Genomic DNA, 16,152 nt, shown 5'->3' with positions numbered 1-16,152 from the left:
AACAGTCACAAGTTACACAGAATTTCAATGTGTATTTAATAAGTTTAGCAGTTCTTAGTCACAGTAGGATAGTCATAGCAACATTAGATAGTCATGGACATCTGTCAGCCCATGCTCTTGTACAGTATGTGGACTGATTGCACTTTTCTGTGTGGTTATGTGGCCCTGTAACTCTGTATGACCAGCGGTGGTTAACTGGCTTCCCATGACTTGAAAGAAGCATGTTATCACATTTTCTGAGCACTTAACGGAAAAAAATATCTCACCACAAGTTTCTATGTATGTAAGCTTCCACCTTTAAGCCTAGTCACGTCCCGGGAATATTGGAACTGCTGGAATATTCAATTGGCAGATGTCTAGATAGGGATCATTTGTCCATTTCTGCGTTATTTCTGCTATCATTAAATCCTGCAAAGCAGGATTTTTGTGCTTTGCAGGATTTCCCTTTTTATGAAAAAAGTGCTGAATTTTAGAAAGAAAAAAAAGATTTGCCACCAATTTTGTCTTAAACCTCATGTTTTAAAAGCTCTTCTGCTAACTCTATTAATCCCAAATGTGGTTTTAAAAAGTCTCAGATAAATGTCTCAATAAATGTGTGTTACTCATTTTGTTATTTTATGCCATTGTTGATTTTGATGCAAATGTATTACACTTAGGATAACTGTTTCACAGCAGGCATTTTAATCATTATTTGCTAAACCTGATGTTTGATTTGTCACTTCTTTTTCACCTCACTATTAGGTGATATTATCATATCATATTTTTATTCTGCTGCATGTGAAGCAGCCATAACATGTCAGCTAAACCATTTTCTAACCCAGACAGCAAGCAAGAGGTGATGTGATTGTATATCCCATATCTTGCACTATGTAGTGTTTGAAATGCTAATGTCTCCTATAGTGTGAATACAAGCGTGTGGGATCATTGATGCTCTTAACTCTTATAAGGTCTTGAAATGGAGGTGGGGTGAGGGATTAAATCCTGTGCTCGCCTGTAATAAAAACCAGCCCTCAGCACCACGTAATAAAAGTCTGTCTATGAGTAAAGAGTGAGTGTGTGAGCAGCTACATCCTGTAACTGGGACTGGGAATGTTTTGACCGAGAAAGACTTCGCTTTAGGCTGTGTTGCTTTCTTAATGGCACTTTCTTATGAAATGTCCATCTAGTAACTACAGTCGAACTGTTTCGAGAGTCTTTCTAGTGCTTGAAAGAGATTTTGCCACAAATGTTGAAAGAATACGTTTCACCACATGGTTGTTAAATGCTTAAAACATTCGTTTCAGTGCCAGTGGAAAAAATCGCTGATCTTGTATGTGTTTACTTAGCACTGTGTGTGGTATTTGTGGAAAATATCCCATTTACTTAGGCTAGGTTTGGGAAATTAAATCTTTCAATTGCGCAGCATGAAGTTTGATACTGTAAAAGTATGTGGATTTTCAGTGCTCTTCATTTCTGCATATAAATGTAGGTTTCAACTTTGGTCATTGATGCAACCTAGTGTTTACACATTTATTAATAACGTGTTTGCTTTTCTTTACAGAAATCTAAGCACCAATAAAATTCAGGAACTCCTAAACGGCTCCTTCGTTGGTCTGTCCATGCTTGAGAAGCTGTAAGTTGAACTTGATTTCCTTATCTTTCATTAAAGAAGATTATCATGCGCAAAGAAATTGGTAAAAATATCCTGTATGAACAAAAAATACTTTGTGTAATTAAGAAAATAGTTGCAGGTTTGTGTAGACTCAGTGACTGTTGTATACAGGAGAAACTTGTGTGCTATATTTGTCAGTCAGCTGCCAAAGAATGGACTTCAGTAAAAGTGTGTGTCATGAGGAGGTGGTGAAAGGGGGCGGGTTAATTTTAGACCTAACCTTTAAGGACTGCAAATATCTGACTTGCTTTATGTCGTGCATGCTAAAGCAATAAATTAACTAAAGGAAAAAAAACTGCATGTATGCTATTATTCTTTTATTAAGAACAATAAAAAAAGATTTGTTTCTTATAGGCTCATGAAAGACGTGTGTGTCTGAATTGCCCCTAATGCAGCAGAGATTTGTATATTTTCTGCTTTGTAGTTCTTAGGGTGATTTATTTCTTGAAAATGGCTTTGTGCAGAAGAAAAACAGCCCATTAGCAGTCCTTGTGTTTTAATAAGGGCTAAAATAACATGACGCAATCTGACTGGAATTCCACAGGCAATTTTTTTTGTCATTATATGGAATCCTGGGTGAGAACAGGAAAAATAGACAAGGCAAGGGGCCTTTCTGGGGTATTTTTCTGGCAGCGCTTAGGCAACACTGGCATGCCAAGTCTTTTTTCCTTTTTTCCCTTTGACCCTTGTGTGCCCTTAATAGTCATGCTGAATGAGTTGACTATTTTCAAATGCATTTCTGCCAGTTTTTAAGATATAAAAGAGTGTGTTATATATTTAAAATGTGTTGTGTTGGTTGAGACATACTCAGTAGATTGGTTAAGAGTAATTTATTATAATTTATTGGTTCCCGGATTTCTGACTATTTTCTTTATAAATCTGGTGAGTTCCAGGTGCAGATCAGCATCTTGAAAACTTTGACCCTGAGACTACACATGTACATTCATGTTTCTGTTCTAGGCTATTTTTCCTATTCTAAAGCAGACCAAAAATGCACAGGTCATGAGCATAAGCTAAACAATGTCTTTTAGGAGCCATTAAAAGTGTAAACACTTCCATCCTCCTCTGGCCTAGGAGCCGGGGGGAAATGAGCTGTACTTTTTTGGGTAAATCTGTGACTCAGCCTGGCTCTGAATATCTTCTACTCTTGGCGTTTCACTCCTGCTGTTCATCCGTGCATTTATCTTGGGGCACATAAAACTGTTTGTATAAAGATGCAGAGAAAGGGTTTATGGGTAGTTGCCAAGTGTATCTTTACCAGCGTCCATTCATATTGGGTCTGCTATTGAGTTGAAACCCTAGAATCTCTAGAAACACTGTAATATTTAAAGATTTTCTAATCCTGTCTGCTGACTCAATTTAGTTCAATTTATTTTATTGTTGGTATAGAAAGACAAAGAGCAGCTTTACAGAAATCGGAGTATATTGTCAGCTCCCTATGAGCAATCATGAGTGGATTGTATCATGACATCAGTGGTGTCAAAAGTATTTACATTCATTACTTGAGTAGAAGTATAGATACTAGGGTTTAAAAAGACTTCTTTAGAAGTTGAAGTATCAACTCAAGCTTTTTACTCAAGTAAAAGTACTGGTTTCAAAACTACTTAAAGTATAAGTATAAAGTAAAAGTAACGTGAGGGGAGAAAAAAGCATTAAGGATAAAAGCTTAGGCTGTGCCACGGGCCTATATACTGCCCTAACACCTCATTAAAAAAAAGAAAGAAAAACGTGTTGTTGTGTACTACTGAGCATTAACATGTTTTATGGAGAAGAAGATATGATAACTAGTTGCCTATAAGTATTTTAATGGTGCAAAAACTCAAACTTCAGAGCTATGTCATCAGTAACCTTTATTGGAATGTAAATGTACATCCAAGCTTAGCTGCAGGAATCTGTGAGGGCAACATACAAGAAAATTAGTGTACCCAGGGCAGGCTTAGTAACAATTACCCTTGTATGGTTGTCTACAATAAACATTAGTGCTGTCAGAATGAATAATTAATTCAAGTGATTACCGAGCACCAGCAAGGAAGGTTACAGCACCAGGAAGGTAACAGGAATGAATGATATATATATATATATATATATATATATATATATATATATATATATATATATATCATAGTCCAACTCCAGCAAGGACGTGTATATATAATTATATATATAAAAACGTGTGTGTACATTTTATATATATAATGTACACACACGTTTTTTTTATATATATAAATATATTACCTTCCTCGCTGGTGCTTGGTTGTGACATTTCGCTTAAATCTTGAGTCTCTATCACGGACATCTTCGTCTACTTATCACAACCTTATCAAACGAAAAAGCTATTTTATTCAAACGTCCTTGCTGGAGTGTGTGACGTGACGTCATGTGCAGGTGCGATGGATCGCGTACCAATCAATAGGGTGTCGGAATGGTATGTTTATAACTCTCATCCAACTTCATCCAGCGCGATTTATCCGGATGTTTTACTTGTTTTTTTAAAACCGGTTCCATTTGTGTATTTACGAATTCCAGCTCAGAAATTCTCAAATTAAATGACTCCTTGAGTCAACCTTAAAAACCAGACCCTAAATGGAACTCATTGTTTTCACACTGATTATTAATTATTAATGTCTAATAATAATTATTATAAATCATTGTAATAAATACAGTACTACATTCTAGAACAATACTGGATTTTTTCAAATCTATGAAATAACACATATGGGATTAAATAATTAAGTAACAGCAATAGTCAGTTGTTATTTTAAGACCTGAAGGTCGGCTGTTCTGGAAACGGTTCTTGCAAAAACAGTATTTGTCAAGTGCAAAACCTATCAAGCACCATGATGAAACTGGCTCTCATGAAGACCATTCCAGCAAAGCAAGACCAAAACTTACCTCTGCTGCAGAGGTGAAGTTCATTAGAGTTACCAGCCTCAAAAATCACTAATTAACAAACAGCACCTCAGATTAGAGTCGTTATGAAGACTTTAAAGAGGCTAAGTAGCAGACAGGCTTCAGCATTATGTTACGATGGAGTAAGAAATAAAAATCAGGAAAGACCATCGATTTAAAAGGTATTTCCAAACTGGTGACTGCTAGTGAATGTTAATGAATTTGCAAAATGCTACAAATTTCCCACTTGTGGGACTAATAAAGGTTTATCTTATCTTATCTTATGTTAGAGTCCTGGAATAAGCACTTCTTTTACAGTAGTTTTTGGGATTTTAATCTGCATTCAAATCAAGTGTGTAGATCAAAATGTATAACTTATAAACAAAACACATGCATATATTGGAATTTCTGCTTGAAAAGTCTCCTCAACCTTGAGTTTTAGAGATTTGAGAATATCGATTCAGTTATATATTGTGGTTGTTTTGTGGTGTCTTTTGTATTTGGAAGATATTTTAAATGTACAATTTAACGTTATATGTGCGTACACCTGTGTGAAATGCTGTGCACAAAGCCAGTGCTTGTGTAGATTCTCACAGCACATTTGTAGATTCTCACATTATACTCAGAAGTATAATTTGGGCCTCATTTTCCCTTAACAGTGTGTGACATTTTGCCTTTCTTATGCTAATAATGCTAGCAAGGGCCAGAGGTGTCACAGACAGATTCCCCCGAAACATTGTGCCCCTGGCAGCTTTTTTGTGCTGGAAAGAAGGAGTGAGTGCCGAGTTACCGTCCCTTTTCATGACCAATAAAGCCTCGCTGCGTTCTCCAGCTCACGCCACAGCAAAGCTCATTGGCGTTGCAGCTGTTCTCTGCTCTGAGAGTGACAGGCATGGGAGAATCAATAAAAGCCCATCTTTTACCTTAAACTCCCAGCCATGAAATTGTAGCTTGACTGTGGCCACTTTAGTGTTTCTACTCGGGGGCCATCCAAAGCCATTCTTGCTTTGTTGCTGCCGGTATTCAAATGCTTGCACACCCTTGCAGTTTTATGTTGCCACTTAACCCTCCTGACTGTTCTTCTTAGAGGAACAGCACCTCCAAGAAGGAACTGGTTTGTAGTTGATTTCAGTATGCAGTAGCAGCTCAGTAGTTAAGATGCGAGTTCGATTCCTTGTGCTGCAGAGCTGCCACTCTTGGGAAGTCAGCACAGCCCGTAACATCAACGGCTCAGTGCTATAAATGGTATAGGATAAATATAATTTGCACTGAATAAGTGTCTTTACCAAATGACACAAATGTAAACATGGTGATGTTTACAATAAAAAATTTTTTTTTAAGTTTTATTGCAGTTAAAGCCTTTTAACAGAACTGTTTTTGTGTCAGATGCAAGAAAATCATTCCTGAGCAAAAAAGCTTGTTTTATGTCTAAAGAAATTTGGTAAAGTGAACCACTGGAATCTTTGCCTTTCTTTCTACTCTGGAGAGACCAGCTTCACCCAGGGTTGTTGGAGAATTTAAATAACCTTTATGGCTGGTCTGATGAAAGAAAGACCAAGACATGCTTTCCATATGTGAAATAAGAACTCGCTTCATGTCCTCGCTTGTTTGTTTTAGCAGCCCTGGCGAGCAGGTTGCCAAGTAGTCCATGTGCTTAGCTCTTTTTGGTAAGAAGAAATGTGGAATGCATTAGCACAACGAAGAAGAAACTAATTTGTCTTTAACGGCCCCAGTAATTTTTATTTGGTGAAGAACACCGCAAACAGAATGGTTTCTGGACTGTAATTCTTTGTTTTTAGTCGTGTAGTTTATTAAGATGAAGCTAAGCAGACTTTGTCATTGTAGCCGCCGTCTGCTGGTCCGCACCCTAGTGTCCTACTAAAACTGTTCATTATTTTTATTCAGTTTAATTCAAAAACTCATTACACTTACTGCCTGATGGAGTCATTTTCTGTCAGTGATTTCAAACTGACACATCCTCACTGCCAGGTGGACAAGAGGTGGACATGCAAAATTCTGCAAAAACACTAACCCAAAGCCTGCTCTGTTCAGACATGTGCTGATAAATCTAATTTAATAATATCACGATAATTTTGTTTCAGTTTTTTTCTTGAACAGATAGGATAAAAATGACAAAGCATAATCTTTAAAGGGTGTTATGCAGGTTGGACAATAAATGCATTTCCGTTTGTAACAACTAGGGCTTCGGTAGTGTCATTTGTACTGCTTTTCTTTTTCCTTTTATTTGTTTAAGCATATAATGTCACACTCTTTAGCTATATTCATACTACTACAGACATATTGCAGCAACGTTGCAGCTTGGCGTTCAGGGTAAGATGAGATCTATGCGAAATACGAGGAACACCCAAAAAAAAAGTGGAATCAGGGTTTGTGAAAGGGGGTTATTGCCTTTAAAGTGGGATTTCCGTGTGAAGTGGGCTTGTCTGGCAAGGTGGGTTTAACCAATCAGCAAGAAACGGCACAGTTTCGTGGAATGGTCTTGAAAAGTCCATTGCTATCAGACACAAGGAATGTTGTTGTTGTTGTTTTTTCCGAAAAAAAAAAGAATGAAAAGGACAATAGCAGATCCACAACAAAAAAAAAAACATTTATTTAGGTCTGAAGGACTATTTTGAAATGATGTCTTGTGTGCCTTTTTTTTAGGCAGCTAATGCAAATTGGCTGCCTAAAAAAACCTAAAGCATTCCATTCTGATCACCTTTCCACAACATGCCCACCTCGTCCTTCATCATGTTCTCCTCAGCAGATCAAAACCATTTCTGCGAAGAGCCCGGCCTTCTCTCTATCCTCCACTCTAACCACAGTGTGCGGACTTCAAAAGGCTTTGGGCCTTTGAGCTATTGAGACGGCGGTGTGTTTGTTGAAGCTTTTGAACAGGACTAGCTGTTGGCTGAGTAGCGCAGGTGTGGCCTGTAAGCATGACATTGCTGCCCTGTGAGCTTTGAGGGTTAGTGTGTCATCACGTATTGTGTATGGGTTCGCTGCTTGTTTGGCTGTACCAGGAATGGGGGTGGAGGGGGTGGGGTTGGTAGTGTTTAACTCTATTTTAGGTCACAGAAAACTGACCTTTTGGAAAACCGTTCCAGTGTAAAGATATTTAGAAACAACAAAAGAACAGAGTTTTTTAGTTAAGAAAGAGTATGCATCTCATGCACTGTATCTCCCACATTTGACATCAAAGTGAACTTTTTTCAGACGTCTGGTTGGCCAGCATGACTGTAGGCTTATAGGTATGTCGCTTCTGCTAGTTTGGCAAGCTGTGACAACCTATTTCTGCTGTTTCATTTGGATAGGGTTTTTTCTTTCCTTTTTTTCGAGAGCGGTGGAGGAAAAAAACTTTTTTTTTTAAATACATGTGGACTATTTCTAGGGTTGTAGAGGCTGTCCCTATTGTTGTCTCCTTCCAGCGTTTCACTGTCTTAAAAACATCTCACACACATTTCTATTTAGGTTCTGTGTAGATTTTAACAGCATTATTTTCTTAAATTGTCTGTTTTCATATATCCTCCTGTTTGTCCATCTGAAATTGTCATTATTCTTGGCAATAAATGTGGGTTCATTTCTGGCATTAAAAATAGCAGGTAATTGAAGGGCTAGATTATTTTTTTTTGCCAGTATTTTTTGTTGTTATATACTGTTACTGTATATTTTTAACTGCAGGATTAGTGGGTGTTGAAAACGAGTCTTTTATTTTACACAGAAGCTTGTGAATATTCTAGAGTTTTGGGCATTACTGAAAAGATCATGTGCAAAAATCAGGTTTTGAGAACATATTCCTTGTAAAACTATTTGTTACTGAGCCTTTTGTACATTTTTTTTAAATAAATATCTAGTGTCATCATATTAATGCACTCTATTACAGGTTGCACACTGAAGGTTATATAATTTTTATTAAACTAATTGCATATGAGGTCAATTTTGGAAGGAATAATGTTTACTGCATCATGCATGCTGCTTTGTTTTCTAGGGACATAAAGAATAACCTTATCACCCGCATCGAGCCAGGAGCATTCCTCGGACTTACCGCTCTTAAAAGACTGTGAGTAAACCTCGTATCTTTCTTCATGCAGTTTAACCACAGTCATTAGTGATTTATAATGTTTATTGTGTGGGGTTTGTGTGAGGTCATGGACATCGTCCGTTTGCTTTGTCTGGTTGCTCTTGTATTAAATTTTATGCTTTTGTAACTTTCATATTTATTGCTGGCTATTTGTTCCCCTCATAAAATAATTTACTTTAAAATAAATTAAATAAGTTTTCCACAGTTTTGCAAAGATAGGTATTGTGTGTACATGTGGCATGCTCTTCACTTTTTTGTATAGATAGCTCCATTAAAAAAAACATTAAGTTCTGCCTTTGTATTCATTTTAAGCAGAAGTAGATTAATAGCAAAGTCAGAATGGGTTTCTTAACTTTTTAACTTAATATTTATGTGAATGTAGCCTGGGCAAGATTAGAAAATATGCCCGTCTTGTTTTGGTGAAATGGTCTGATGGTTACTTAATAGTGAGGCTGAAAAAAATCAACTATGAAATAAACTTGAGTTTATTTATCCTTTCTGGCAATGTGCCAACCACTGGAACAGCCACCGGGGTTTTTAAGACAAATTCAGGTTTCATGTATGTCTTTTAGTGATATATTTTGAGAGTGAGATCTTGCACAGCATATATAGTAGTTCATATGGTATGTGTGGGACAGAAAAAAAAAGACACACAGGTGGGGCAAGACGAGGGGGAAGAGTAAGAGAGGTAACAACAGGGGTTTTGATCAGTTAGAATATATGTGTGGTGAGACTGTGAATGTACACATACACACTTGTGTGCACAGAGAGACTGCTAGCACGTCGGGTATCCAGCCAAAATAAAGTACTTCTTGGCTGCCTAAATGGAGAACTATGCATCTGCTCCAAGATAACGTTCTAATATTCAATTGAGAGAAAGTGAGCGTGCAGTGAATTACTCCATTTATGTCCCTCTGTTCTTTTCTAATGACATTTATTGGTGCTAAAAGTTCAATTTAAAATGTTGGATACAAATTAGATGGGCATATTGCAAAGCAAACGAATAGAAAAGGTGCAGAAACAATTTGCTGTTAAGCAAGTTCTGATTTATTCATTTATTTGATATATATATATAGATATAAATAAATAAATCAAGCATAAGGTGTTTAATAGAGTTACACATTACTGCACAATTAAGACATGTTTTATATCAATGTATTTTTGTTTTAAAGAATGCTTTAAGTTATTTATCCGAAACATTCACATATGTTGCTTGATTTTTTACAAATGTAATATCAGTGCTAATTTGCCTAATCACTAATGACAACAAAGAATTTGAATTTTGGAAAGCATCTCGTCATATGTTGAAAACAAGAAACAGACCAACAGGTTAAATATAATCAGTAGCGCGGTCCATTAACAAAAGAGTCACTGTGTGTGAATGCTTCTCAGTCTAAACTTTACATTTTTCCATCTGCATTTAATTTTTCCTGTCTCGAAACGGCTAATTACATTTCCCCCGTGACATACGAGACAAGTCACTGGCCTTGGGATAGAGGGCTAAGCATGGAGTTTGGAAGAGAAGTGTAGATGAAAAGATTAAAGAGATGAAGGAAAGTTGAGTCAGGACTGGAGAAGGAAGATGAAACGATAATTAAAGGAATGAATCAGGAGAAAGAGGGCTTTAAAGACATGCAGGTGAGGAGAAAGGGGCCAGTGTAGGTAGTATTGCGACTGGGAATTAGACAGCTGAAAAAAGAACAAGTATTAAAGCAAAACTTTGTGATGTGAGAAAATCCTTCAGGTAAAGGCAGGTCACAGGTGTTTAACATTAGATTTTTAATCATTGCTAATTAGTCTTTAACTATTATATTGAAAAAACTGATAGGTTTATTAAGAACCATGTTTTTTCTCCCACTAGCCCCTGTACCACTGCTCTCATTTTATTTGAGACAAAAATTAAAATAGTTCCTCCGTGTGTTTTTCTTGCTACACCACACTATCGGCTTCTTGTCTTCGTGGAATTTTCTTACCATACATTTCTAGACTCTTCCCCAAAACCCACAATAGTACAGCTACTGTTCACCCAGTCAACAAGCTGACATCAGCTGAACAAGAAGCTAACATGTGATTCTGGCAGTTGCCTTTAAGTTACACTGGCTGTCTGCAGGGCGTAGTAAATCCATTTTGACGCCAACATGTCATGTTTAGCAGGAGAAGCTTTATCCCATTTGGCTTGTAGGAATTGTTAAAGTTAGATAAAAGAGCACTTTGACTTAAATACGTAACATATTTATGTCCATTTTCTTCCCTTAGAGCTGGGATCAGATTTCCCATTTCACTTAAATAATCCAGGGAATTTTTCCTACGACTAAAAAGCAGCCTGAAATCATTATTCAGCCGCAGAATACTAAAGTAGCACTGAGACACCTTTAGGTGTTCTGATTCAATGTCGGATTTCGCAGCAGAAGTAATAAATCACAGAATCTTTCATGTTGCTTTTTTTTGTGATGATTTATGCCAAAACTGCATTACTTCATATAAGAAAAATATTTTAAAATAGAGTAAGGGGACATATTGTGTTCAAATCTTACATAAGAATGGAAATAGACTCTGTGTCCTCACCTCAAATCCGTTCAAGTATTTAAATGTAAATTATTTTACCTGAAATTAGACCTGACAGTCATTTTTTTCCTCCAACATTTCTGCAAATGCGTTTTAATAATTCACAGGTCTCATTTAGTAGGGAAGTTACATAAGTTAGGGTAGGGCTGCATTCCTGCTTTCGTGTGTGAATTTGTTGATGTAATAACATTTTACAGTTTTTTTTGGTAAAGAGACCTGCAGTCTTCTGTGGAAATGTTTATTCATTAAATGTACTGATTGTTAGATTTAAAAAAAATCCCACCTTCATTTAGATTTGTAACAAATGATTGGGATGTTAGACAAGAAATGTGTATTATAGGTTTTAAAATGTAAATAAATAAAAGTAGAAGTGTTCATTCCCATACTAAGATGGAAATCTAAATCACAGAAAGAGAACACAAAATTGATGCATCACTGGATGCTTAAGACCTTGAATTACACAAAATTACACTGAATTACATGAATCTCTTTTGATGTGAAAAAGAAGATTTTTTTTAATGATATAGGTGGTGACTTTCACTGTACAAAAAAAACTATGATCAAAAGACAATCATACACACATATGCGCCCTAAAATGTTGCCCTAAAGATACAGAGTGTCTTTGTATACTGTACCATGTCAGTGCCCTTTCACTTGATCTAAGAGGACCAAGACTGTTCCAGGACTTCGATGGAGTCATGCTTACCTCACTGTTCAAACAGGAAACAGTCAGTACACCCAACATCACTTCCTGACGTTACTAATGCTCCTAAATTAACGAGCCGTTGGAGTATGGCTGTGGGGATTTTGGAGGCTGTTATAATTGCATTTGGGACAGAAACAGCAGAGGAAGGTTTAACAAGTACAAATGGTCGTTATGGTCCACATACATTTTGCCATGTAGTGCGTCTGTGTTTCTATAGTGTACTAGTCATAGGCAGAAATGACAGCACTGATTAGTTAAACTCAAGGGGCAACCTCTGGTTCTAAAAAAGATAAGTCTAACACCCAAGTGCCAAAAATATACATGAAGCCATAAGATTCTGCATAATTCGGGTGTGGCCGGCTGTATTGCAGGTGTCAAAATGCTAACTGTCTTCTATGCATCGTCTTACCTAACCAGCTACAACTGAAATCCTTATAGTTTAACTTACTACATGAAATGTAGGACTTGAGGTGGGTTCCAAACAGCAGCAGGCTCTGCCCGTTTCCCATTTATGGATTAACTGAGGCCGAGTCCGTTCCTGCCAAGATTTTAAGAACTTGATCACAGATATTTTTTTACCTTTTTTACAATCAGACTTGTGTTGAGTAGAAGCAAAAAAAAAAAAAAAAGTGAAAAATGGTTGTGCTACATGCACCTTTACAGTGACTCATATGATAGATTCTATCAGTAATAAATGCATCAGCCCAGAGCTTAATGTGTATTAATATGTCTTTGTAATTGATGTATCTTCTTTTGTTCCCATTGCTTTAGAGATCTATCCAATAATCGTATTGGCTGCCTTAATGTGGATGTATTCAAAGGCCTCACAAGTCTGGTTAAACTGTAAGTAAACCTCCTTATTGCATGTCTCTCAATCAGCCTCATGTGGGTGGCTGGTATGTTTCCTTTATTTGTGTTTAGGGCTCCCTGATGAAGGTATTAAAGTGTTGTAGGCGTTTGGCTAGTAATGGAGAACGTAATTGCCCTTCACTGGGTTCTAAATTGAGGAACAGATGTTGTAAGGTTAGTGTTTGCCTCCCTCGAGAATAGCAACAGCAGTGCACACACCTGTGTCCTTTCCACCTTGTGAAGGTGATGTTAATGCTATCCATGTGAAAATAAAGCTGTCGTTCTGATTAGAACTCACAGATGAGTGTAGATTAGGCTCTTTCTTGGAATCGATATCTTTAAAAGATAAATACAAGCAGCTATGAGGAATCTGAAACAAGTCAGGTGGAGAGAGCTTTTAGTTATGTAAAAAGATTTTAATGATACATATTTTTAGACATTAATTTGTATTTTTTGGCTACATGTTTTTTTAAGGGGATTAAACTGCAAAGCCTAAAATATTTTTACTCTTTTTAATAATAAATGTATTTTACGATGGTAAATGTTTTAAATGGGGTTTTCTTATTTAGCACAATATCAGTAGTATATCATAATCTTGGCCATGCCCAAAGCTCAACTACGTACTCTTACTACTATGCGATTGGTAAGAACCACTTGCAGATAATAACGATTTTGTAACGAATTGAGTTGTCTAATGCAAAGTATTAATATTAACCAAACAAAGATTTCCAATGTTAGATTTGACACATCCTGATTTTTATATGCAATTTAGCAATTCACCTGTGATGTCATTTCAGCAACCTTTCAGGAAACATGTTTTCATCTCTTTCTCAAGGAACCTTTGACAGCCTTGTCTCACTGAAATCACTGTGAGTAAACTAAATTTATATTCCCTTCTTTCAGTACAGGCTCATTTAAATCCTGTTTTATTTACTTATTTATTTATTTTATGCCCTAGGTGACTTTACCCCAGATACCATGTGTGACATAAGTTAATCTTTGTTTATGAGTGTGGTTCATTCAGCAGTGCATTTGGGGCTCGCAGCTCAGCCTAAAACATTTAACCTTGATGGAATACGAAACCTTGTTCACACATGTACGAAGTGTATTGATTATGTTGAAAAATTATGTATTTTTCTTTAAAAAAAAAATTAAGTTAATTTAAATACTTTCTAAAGCTGGAGTGCGGATAGTTTTTGACTTACCCTTGTAGTTACATTTAATGTTAGAGGTTAAAGTTAATTCATTTTTATAAAATATTCTATAAAAAACAAGAACAACAACAACAAAGAACCTACAGATTGTCATGTTACATAGAAGCCAAAAAAAGCTAATTTGTTTTTCCTAAAACCCATGGCAGGAACCCTCCTGTTACAAAGCGTTGATAGTCAACACACAGTCCTTAAATATAACAAATAACTTCCTTAAAGAAGCTTCACCATTTCAGCAAGCGCATGTTTACGATTTGAATAATCAGTCTTAAATTATGTGACATGCCTGTCACTGTGTCGTTGTATATTAGTTTTTTCCTGTAGAATTAATAACACATTAGAATGAACACGTTTATAGAAATCTGTGATTTGCCTTGAAGCCTGCACTGCTGTCTTTGCTGTTATACAAAATAATCTGGCCAGTCACATTTAATTATTCAACCACACTGTGTTATGAAAAGTGGTTATTGTTAGTTTTGCTGCCTATGCATCACTGATTTTTGTGTGTGTGTATGTGTGTGTGTTTTAGGGAGTTTCAAACCCCTTATCTACTGTGTGACTGTAACCAACAATGGCTGGTGCGCTGGATTAAAGAAAAGGGTATAGCAGTGAAGGACACACAGTGCTCCTACCCTCGCTCACTACAGGGCAAGCTCATAAGCACCATCAAACCTGAACTGTTCACCTGCGGTAAGACATATTACACTTAAAAAAGTGGAAACCTGTCAAAAAGGTGGTAGCTGTTTTGGCTATAGGGCTTTAAATGAAGACAATAACCAAATTAGTCAAATTTTTTTCCATATAATGTAAATGTCATGGATCTTAAGGTAGCATTTGACACAGTGGCATTTTTCCATATACTGTGAAATCTCGGATTGCGAGTAACGCGGTTTGCTAGTGTTCTGCAAGACGAGCGAAGATTTTTTATGAATTTTGACTTGAAAAATGAACAAGTCTTGGTTTATGAGTACGGAGTATAATGTATCACACATGCGCTTCTTGTTTTGCTGCCGAGCGTCTGTATCACGTGATCACAACTGAGCCAATTGTAGGTAATCGTCTCCCCTGCTCTGTTTCTCAATGATATAATCAGCATCCGTGCATGCCTGTACTGTTTACTGTAACACTGTGACCACGTGTGTATGCGTAAAAAATCTTTTATTTTTTGTTTGTATGTGTGTGTACAGCACACGTGCACTGTTTATTATAACATAAGTGTGTACAGCGTGTGTTAAGCAAAAGAAAGTCTCATTAGAGAGGTTTAAGATACATTTTCCTTCTCTCCCTGGGTCAGCATGCCGTTAGGTTATGTATGTCATTAGACACCGTGCCCCTTCACACAAACACCCCTTCTCTCACCTTTACACACCTCCTTCCCCCTCCTCTCGCCTTCACACACCTCCTTCCCCCTCCTCACGCCTTCACACACACACACACACACACACACACACTTAAGAGGGAGGGGCTTATTTCTCTTCTTCTCTTACTTTAGCTTCACACACATATACACAAACACACACACACACAGCGCCTGTGCGCATAAACGGAAACACTTATCTGTCGGGAATTTTTTTTCCTTTTTTTAAGGTAAAGTGCAAGTTAATTTCTTTCATTTTTACTTTATATTTTATGTAAATTATTTTTATGTATTGATTTTTTGGGGCTGTGGATTGAATAATTTGAGTTTCCATTATTTATTATGGGAAAATTAGCTTTGATTTATGAGTGTTTTGAAATACGGTCCGGCTTCGTAATCCAAGGTTCCACTGTATATATTTTTTTCGTGCAGGCAAGTTCACATACAATTAAACATTTTACTATATATGTAACTTGCTTACTATTTTTAACTGTGCTATAAAATAGTCTATGTCCTGCATGTAATAAATGATTTTTTATTTTTTTTTGCCTGAAAAATAGAAATAATGTTATCCGCATGTTTGAGACAGCTTTTCCTGGAATCATTCAATGCACACTATAGTGCTTACCCAGTATCCAGCACATGACCCTTTCACTCCTAACGCAGGCTGCTTTAATAGATTAGATAGGCTGAGATAATCATCACAGCAGTTATTTTGTGGAGGGTGTGCAGTTAAATACCCTGTTGTTCCTTTTCTAGAGACCTTAAACTTACAAATGCACTTACTTAGATGTTATCGAAAATCAAAGCAACTATAACAAAAAGCAGAAACAAAGAGCATAA

At 36.6% G+C, this 16,152-nt stretch overlaps 1 protein-coding gene across 1 annotated transcript in view; it reads left to right on the top strand.

Moving 5' to 3' along the window:
- The window catches only part of LOC128529292 (adhesion G protein-coupled receptor A3-like), a 36,104-nt gene that overhangs the window by 9,215 nt on the left and 10,737 nt on the right, over positions 1-16,152 (top strand). The window contains exons 2-6 of the mRNA XM_053502707.1: positions 1,541-1,612; positions 8,529-8,600; positions 12,664-12,735; positions 13,539-13,610; positions 14,482-14,642. Of these exons, the coding sequence (XP_053358682.1) occupies positions 1,541-1,612; positions 8,529-8,600; positions 12,664-12,735; positions 13,539-13,610; positions 14,482-14,642 (449 nt within the window). The remainder of the gene's footprint in view (positions 1-1,540; positions 1,613-8,528; positions 8,601-12,663; positions 12,736-13,538; positions 13,611-14,481; positions 14,643-16,152) is intronic.

The sequence above is a fragment of the Clarias gariepinus genome, chromosome 1 (assembly GCF_024256425.1).
Source record: "Clarias gariepinus isolate MV-2021 ecotype Netherlands chromosome 1, CGAR_prim_01v2, whole genome shotgun sequence".
NCBI lineage: Eukaryota > Metazoa > Chordata > Actinopteri > Siluriformes > Clariidae > Clarias > Clarias gariepinus.
Note: the sequence above shows the minus strand (reverse complement) of the source record. Positions and strands in the feature narration are given on the sequence as shown.